The sequence below is a fragment of the Poecilia reticulata genome, linkage group LG12 (assembly GCF_000633615.1).
Source record: "Poecilia reticulata strain Guanapo linkage group LG12, Guppy_female_1.0+MT, whole genome shotgun sequence".
Taxonomy (NCBI): Eukaryota; Metazoa; Chordata; class Actinopteri; order Cyprinodontiformes; family Poeciliidae; genus Poecilia; species Poecilia reticulata.
The window spans coordinates 135588-143507 of NC_024342.1; the positions used below are offsets into that span (position 1 = coordinate 135588).

Sequence of the window (7920 nt, forward strand, 5' to 3'; positions counted from 1 at the left end):
CTCTTCACAGTAAGAACGCTTCAGCTTTCGTTAAATATCTAATGTTTTCATATCTTGTCCACTGCACTACACTATGATGATTTTCGGCAGCAGAGAGATCCTTTCCATATTACTTGAAACCTATGGCCTGCTTAATAATGTGGAACATCCTTCTTAAGCAGATTTCCTTTAATTGAGCTCACCAGACAAACTAATCAACCCAGGTCTGTGAAATTAATTATAGTGATTCAAAGAGCCCTGAAACACAATATCATATATGAATTTAATAGCACAACAATAAATGAAATCTTTGMCACTTAAATCCAATTTGCATAATAACTGTCCGTTTAAAATGAAGGCAGCCAGATTAGTCATTATAAGCATTGTCTTTAACGGTTATGTGTTTGTCTTCTTCATGCAGGAAGAAGAGTTGGCTCCCATTACCTTTCTTGTATGCAAGTAATAAAACATTTAGACTAGAATAGATTCTATATCCTTTGCATTTCATATCTATAATATGCAGACACGTGCAGGTGGAGAGGGGGTGTTTAGGGGTGCTTGAGCACCTGCCCTTTTTGCTCCTTGCCCCCAAGCGCCCTTTTGGTCAATTTTTTATGTTTCATTTTTGGTATTTCCTAAGCCCTCTTCTGACACAAAAACATGTACTAAAATTCTTTGCTTTTTTGTAGAACATAATAAGCCGGTCACCTTGTTACCTTTGACCTTTTGCCCGTGTTGCATGACGCAGTTGCCTCTCGCGCAGTGAGATAAGGTGGCTCAACGTAGCGAACGTTCCAAATTATAGAACAGTTTTTGGTGAAAAAAAAAAAAAACGTTTTTGGTGAATAAAGTGGAGTAGACTTGCTACTTGTCGGATGAAGGAAAACGTTGAAGTATCGTTTCTGCTTCAGCTCGGAGTCGCGGTTCGCAGAGTATGAAGTTAAATTTGTTTCCCAATTATTCAATGAAAAAAAAAAAACTAACCTCAGTTAAGTAAAATTGTAATCAAAACTTTTGGAATTGTAATGATTTCTTTAAAAAAATGTTGTTTAAAAGACTTTTTTAAATTAAATAACTCGTTTTTACCAAACAAACATTTATTTGCACAGATTAGAAATCTTTTGATGTGATTTTAGGCCTTGCTCAAGATGTCATGTGAGAATCACAAGCAAAACTTTGAATCACAAACAAAAATAAGTTTGTTTTGCAAAAAGGAAAGTTAACTTCATGAGTCAAAAATGTGTGATTTAAATAAAATAAATTTTTTTAAGCAAAACTCAGTAGGCTTTTCTCATGGTGACATGCATTAACAATTAAATTTTTGCTTTTGTTTTTTTCGTTTTTCTGCAGTTACGCGTTAAAGTTTGATGCAGCTCTGCTTTCCTGAATGGACCATCTTCATCTCCACTGCAGCAAACAGGCAGCTCTTTGTTTTATAGATTACAGCCACTAAAAGGTTGCATTGTGTCCTTGTTTATATTTTTAATAGTGTAATTCTGTAAAGACAAAATATGTCTGGTGGTCTAGCTCTGATTTACATATCTTGCTAAATTGCGGGTTTGAATATTGAAATACTTTCCTATAACAAAGTAGACCTGCAGAAAGAAATTACTAATAAAATATCTTATATAGGCATAGTGTTATGCTCTATATGGAGATGTTCATTAGCTTTGATTGTATATCTCACATTTTTGTAATTTATCATTGTTTATTAAACYCTGAAAGCTGAGAGGCTGTTAATATTCTGTCCTAGAATGCGGTTAGATGTGCCCTTTTTTCTTTGCTGAGCATCTGCCCCTTTAGTGGTCTCTGCACGGCCCTAATAATATGTGTTACGACTCGCTCAATGTCATAACAAAAACGGGAGATCATGCAGGGGTTAAAGTGTAGAAAAATGAATATTTATTAACAAAAATAACAATGGATTGTGGATATCATTAGTGTAATGCAAATGCTTGAATGTGTTGTATGAGTGCATATGGAAGTGTTGAAGTGCCAAAACAAAGACAAACGCAAATGTGCAAAAAGGAGGGGCGCTGAGGCCTGGCAACAAAACACCACAAGTGTCAAGCAGCAGAGTGGACGCCGAAGGCGACCCAGAAGATGGAGACAGCCAGGTTTAAGTACTCTGCACTCCCAATAAACCTGATCAGCAGCACCTGTAAAGGGGAGGAGCACAAGGACAGACAAAAGCAACTGCAGCCCAGTCCTTAAGGCCCAGGGCCGTAACAATATGCATTGTGTACTTTTGTCATTTTTGCCAATTACATTGGCATATTTTTAAGGTAATGATTTTGATCTTGGTATATAGTTTGGACACTGTATCACTAACCATTCCCTATTGTCTTTTAGAGTAGATGATGTTGATTATAGCACAATAGTTGCATCCAAATCAGCTCTGTTGTAAAACTACAATAGGCACTATTATGACAATGACAGAAGCACAAATGACCAAAATTACTGAGAGAACAATTTTGGAAAGTCTTTTTCTCTTGTGCTCTGCTTCTTTTCTCTTGAGCAGAGAGTCAAATCCTGGAGTGTACAGGTCTTCAAGCCAAAAGTCCAGCTCCTTGGGTGTTTTTGTGTCCTATATGGGGGGACAAAAAAGTAAAAACCAATCGTCATTTTCTCAGTGATTTTCTACTTTTTTCATAGTAATTTGTTCCTGGAAATTTTAACCAACCGAACAACAGAAGCAAAAGGGAAAACAATTGCTTTTTTTTCTTTTGGCAAAGAGTTGTGATTTGTTATTTCAGTTTGAAAATAAGAAATGTTATTTATGGTTATGACTTACAGTGGGGAGAACAAGTATTTGATACACTGTTGATTTTTCAGGTTTTCCCAAGCTTGTAGATGACTGTAATTTTTATCATAGGTACTCTTCAACTGTGAGTGATGGAATCTAAAACAAAAATCCAGAAAAATACAATGTATGATTTTTAAATAATTAATTTCCATTTTATTGTGTGAAATGAGTATTTGATCATCTATCAACCAGGAAGAATTTTGGTTCTCACAGACATGTTAGTTCTTCTTTAAGAAGCCCTCCTGTTCTCCACTCATTACATGTATTAACTGCACCTGTTTGAACTCGTTACCTGTATAAAAGACACCTGTCCACACAMTCAATCAATCAGACTCCAGCATCTCCACAATACCCAAGACCAGAGAGCTGTGTAAGGACATCAGGGATAAAATTGTAGACCTGCACAAGGCTGGGATGGGCTACAGGACAATAGKCAAGCAGCTTGGTGAGAAGGCAACAGTTGGTGCAATTATTAGAAAATGGAAGAAATACAAAATAACGGAAAATCTCCCTCGGTCTGGGGCGTCATGCAAGATCTCASCTCGTGGAGCATCATTGATCTTGAGGAAGGTGAGGAATGAGCCCAGAACTACATGGCAGGACCTGGTCAATGACCTGAATAGAGCTGGGACCACAGTCTCATAGAAAACAATCAGTAACACTCTACGCCGTCAAGGATTAAAATCCTGCAGTGCACGCAAGGTGCCCTTCCTCAAGCCAACGCATGTCAAAGCCCGTCTGATGTTTGCAAATGACCATCTGAATGATCCAGAGGAGGAATGGGAGAAGGTCATGTGGTCTGATGAGACAAAAATATAACTTTTTGGTTTAAACTCCACTCGTCATGTTTGGAGGAAGAAGAATGATGAGTACAACCCCAAGAACACCATCCCAACCGTGAAGCATGGCGGTGGAAACATCATTCTTTGGGGATGCTTTTCTGTAAAGGGGACAGGACGACTGCACCATATTGTGGGAAGGATGGATGGGGACATGTATCGTGAGATTTTGGCCAACAACCTCCTTCCCTCAGTAAGAGCACTGAAGATGGGTCGTGGCCGGGTCTTCCAGCATGATAACGACCCAAAACACACAGCCAGGGCAACTAAAGAGTGGCTCCATAGGAAACATCTGAAGGTCCTGGAGTGGCCTAGCCAGTCTCCAGACCTGAATCCAATAGAAAATCTTTGGAGGGAGCTTAAAGTCCGTGTGGCCCAGCGACAGCCCCGAAAACTGAAGGCTCTGGAGGAGATCTGTATGGAGGAGTGGGCCAAAATCCCTGCTGCAGTGTGTGCAAACCTGGTCAAGAACTACAGGAAACATCTGATCTCTGTAATTGCAAACAAAGATTTCTGTACCAAATATTAAGTTTTTTTTTTTTGTGGTGTATCAAATACTTATTTCACGTAATAAAATGGAAATTAATTATTTAAAAATCATACATTGTATTTTTCTGGATTTTTGTTTTAGATTCCATCACTCACAGTTGAAGAGTTACCTATGATAAAAATTACAGTCATCTACAAGCTTTGCAAGTGGGAAAACCTGAAAAATCAACAGTGTATCAAATACTTGTTCTCCCCACTGTATCCCCAAACCTTCATTAAAAAGATCGCATCGCTTTCTTTCTATACGTCATATTGTAGATTTGTTGACTCTTGTCTCACAGGACATAACTGTCTTGAGACATCATAGACAACTTTTCACCTTTTGGCTTCTAACAGTTTAAATGCAAGGTAATTGGACATTATATCAGAAGGTCCTGGGTACAATTCCTGTTCTGGGGTCTTTCTGTGTGGAGTTTGTATGTTCTCTTTGTGCATGCATGGATTCTCTCCAAGTACTCTGACTTCCTCCCACAGTCCAAAGACATAACTTGGTTGATTGGTGTCTAAATTCTCTTTACGTGTGTATGAGTGTGTGCTGGCATGGTTGTTTGTCCTATCTGTCTCTATGCTGTCCTGCAATGGGCTAGCAACTTGTCCACGGTGAATCCGCCTCTCGCCTGGAGAAAGGCACCAGCACCCCTTGCAACCACATTAGGATGGATGATTTAAGAAGATGATATAATCGTGGATGTGGAATAATATACACTTACTTCTGCCTACTCCTTTTTAAACAATCTATTTTACATATCTGACAAGTTTCGCACTTGCTTAGTTTTTTCTTTTGGGTTATGTTCAAAAACAAACTCAGCTGAACATTAAACATTTGATGCACATCTGGACTGAAAACAACTTTGATTGTTTAGCTGTCCTTTGTCATTAACTGCAAAGCAGCATTGAATCAAGCCTTCTACATTAAACCAGAGCTGCCTCTAGGTCCATATTTGAACACCTGTAGTGCAGCATTTCCTCTTCTTGCCAGGTGATTTCACAAGGCATATTTTGTTGTGAATTGGCCCTATCAATAAACTACATTGAGTTTAGTTGAACAAGAGAAGTCAGTAACACTTTATTTGACGGGGTGTGCGTAAGACTGACATGACACTGTCATGAACATGAAGCCATTTTTATGAATGTCTATGACTGATGTCATGAAGTGACATTTAGTAAATAATGACACTTTTAATGCAAAGTTGTTCTAAAATTTGCCTTGAAAATCCCACTTTGCATTGAAGTACAAAATATTGTAAAGTTGGCACTGTTATATCATGTTTATGATAAAACATAAACATGATAGTCTTACACACAGTCAGTGTGTAAGACTGACTGTCATGTCAGTCTTACACACATCCCGTCAAATAAAATGTTACCAAGAAATCTAGTTGCTTCCTAATTAAACATTTAGATGTGGATCACAGGTGAAAAGCTGACTCAATGTGGTGGAAATGTTCTAAAGGTTGATCAAATGAGCTGACCTTTTATTGCCTTTGTTCAGATTAAAGATGAACATATAGTTTATGATTATATAGACTGCAAAATCCCTTGGTTTCTGCCATTAACTGCAAAATACCTTCAAATCTGTTAAGTTGCCATGGATAGTTTGTGTGTCATATTCTTTGATGGTCCAGGAAGGCTTAAACCTTTCATTGTCTGCCGTGTCGATGAATTTTATATCCATGTAAAGAGGATTCCTTTTGATGTTATACTTCAGAGTTACTGGAGTTATGTGGTTCTCCAGATATCTGTCCACAAACACCACAGGACTGCCCTTTGAATATGGAGGAATTTTTCTTCCATGTTGGGTTGTTTGTTCCCGCTGTCAGAAAAAAAGGAATAATTTTATTTTTATCTAACTGAGAATAAAATAACCATCTTAACACTGCAGATTTTGTAGAGAAATTTACAAAGTAACCTAAACTTGGACTCCTAAACTACTTTTTAATGTAGTTGAGGCAACAACAAAACTCTAAGTTACTGTTTTATCAGCATAAGCTTGCATCTCACATGCAAGCGTTGACTTAAATATTTATTAAGTATAGAAAGACTAATCATTTATAAGAACAACATACCACATATTACACACAAAGTCACTGTGAGGAAGGAGCATGCTGTAGAGTAATGGTAGCTCTGTTGCTCCATACCTGTAAATGGACCCGGTTCTGCCATCGTCTCTGACTGGAAATAAATGCTCCAACCTGGAACATGCCATGGGTAGCATCCAAAATGCCAACATCCAGCTGCAGGAACTTTTGAGGGTGATTGTTGTTGGGCAGAACAGAAATATCCATCTTTGGTCTGCTGTTCCATAAACAGTGACTGCTTTATCTGTGTGCAGCCTATTTCTGTACACATGCTTACCTTAGCTGGCAAACTTGCCAATTATTCATGAAAAGCAAGATATTTATGAAGCTGTATCACTTGCAGGTGAGGTAACCTAATCTTATCATTGAAGACCTGATACAAAGAAGTAATACTGCCAAGAGAGAAGCAAAGACAGGGAGAGAGAGGGGAGTGTAAGCAAGGTCAATCCTATAGTGTCAGGTTCACTCCTGGATGAGTGACAGTAGACAATCGCTTGCTTTGTGTCATTGACTTTATAGCAATCCCTCATACTGAACATGTATGGAGAGGAAAACTCCCATTTCAAAGGAAGAAACCTCCAGCAGAACCGAAACCAGACTCGGTACAATCGACCATCTGCCAAAACCGACTGGAGGTTTGAGAAGACAGAGAAGATACACAAAAGGGAAACAGCTGAACTGATGGAGTATTTTCTACGTTAATGAAAATGTAGCCTATTGCAAATTAAGATTTTACAATTTACCACAGCATCCCGGAAGTCTGTAGGACAGTGTTTCTCAACCTTTTTTGGGCCAGCGCCCCCCCAGCCTTTATTCAGGTCCCTCACCGCCCCCCACCAAAGAATTTGCAGGCTACTTTTCACTGACTATTTTATTATTAATATTACTATCACTATTGTAGATGTTTTGATTTTTATGCTTGTTTCTGTATTTATTATCAAGAATAATTTCCCAGAGAACAAAAAAGCCATGAGAATAGAAATTATTTTCACAGCTGTCTACAAAAAATGCAATGAACATTCAAGTTAAAATCTGTAGGCCTAACAGCAGCCAATCAGAGTGAAAAAAATATTCTTTGTACCATTTTCTAGTTGTTAAATATTCCACAAAATAACCAGATAAAAGATGAACAACATGCCAGTTTAAACTTTTAACTATTTGCAAAACAACTGAGCTCTGCWACATTAAAACATGGATAGAACTGTAACTACATTAATCATAACTCTTCTTCTCTTCAGTGTTTCTGTCAGTTTCTGGTGGTGCAGCTCTGTGCTGCCTTCAGGAGAATTGGACATCAGAGTATCATCCATAAAACTTCATCCACATGGCAGAGCTACAGTCCCCTTATTAAGTATTGCTCTAAAGGTCTTGCCATACCAGTTTATTCCTATGTATTTACTTTGGTTTCTTAGTTTATTCTTGCATTTTGTTCTTCATTAAATTCCATTTAGTTTCCTTTGATTAGTATTTTCCTCTCTTGGTTTATTTCTATGTCCACTTTAGTTTCTTTCCTGTTGCTAGATTTATTTTATTGTTTATTGACCATCAGTAATCTTCACTCAGTCTGCTGCGCCGCCTAAACCTCACTGTTCAGCGTCGGATTCTCTGTTTTTATGCCATAATTCACATCTAGTTCGTCGCTCCATTTTATGTCCCGCTTCTCCTGTTT

General features: G+C 38.1%; 1 protein-coding gene across 1 annotated transcript; it reads right to left on the bottom strand.

The window, feature by feature from the left end:
• Window positions 1-1976: 1976 nt before the first annotated feature.
• Window positions 1977-6490, bottom strand: minar2 (membrane integral NOTCH2 associated receptor 2). The gene is made up of 3 exons (XM_008423069.2): window positions 6312-6490; window positions 5741-5986; window positions 1977-2566 (listed from the first exon to the last, which is right to left on the bottom strand). The coding sequence occupies exons 1-3, from the start codon at window positions 6456-6458 to the stop codon at window positions 2372-2374; spliced, it is 588 nt and encodes a 195-aa protein (XP_008421291.1). The 5' UTR covers window positions 6459-6490; the 3' UTR covers window positions 1977-2371.
• Between the last annotated feature and the right edge of the window lie 1430 nt (window positions 6491-7920).

What these genes read in the sequence shown, in the direction of transcription:
- minar2 (XM_008423069.2), bottom strand. Translation starts at nt 6,458, where the DNA reads ATGGATATTTCTGTTCTGCCCAACAACAATCACCCTCAAAAGTTCCTG. An exon ending in AGAACCGGGTCCATTTACAG is followed by an intron (nt 5,987 to 6,311) that starts GTATGGAGCAAC and finishes TTTTTCTGACAG; the next exon opens with CGGGAACAAACAACCCAACA. An exon ending in GCAACTTAACAGATTTGAAG is followed by an intron (nt 2,567 to 5,740) that starts GTATTTTGCAGT and finishes CCCCCCATATAG; the next exon opens with GACACAAAAACACCCAAGGA.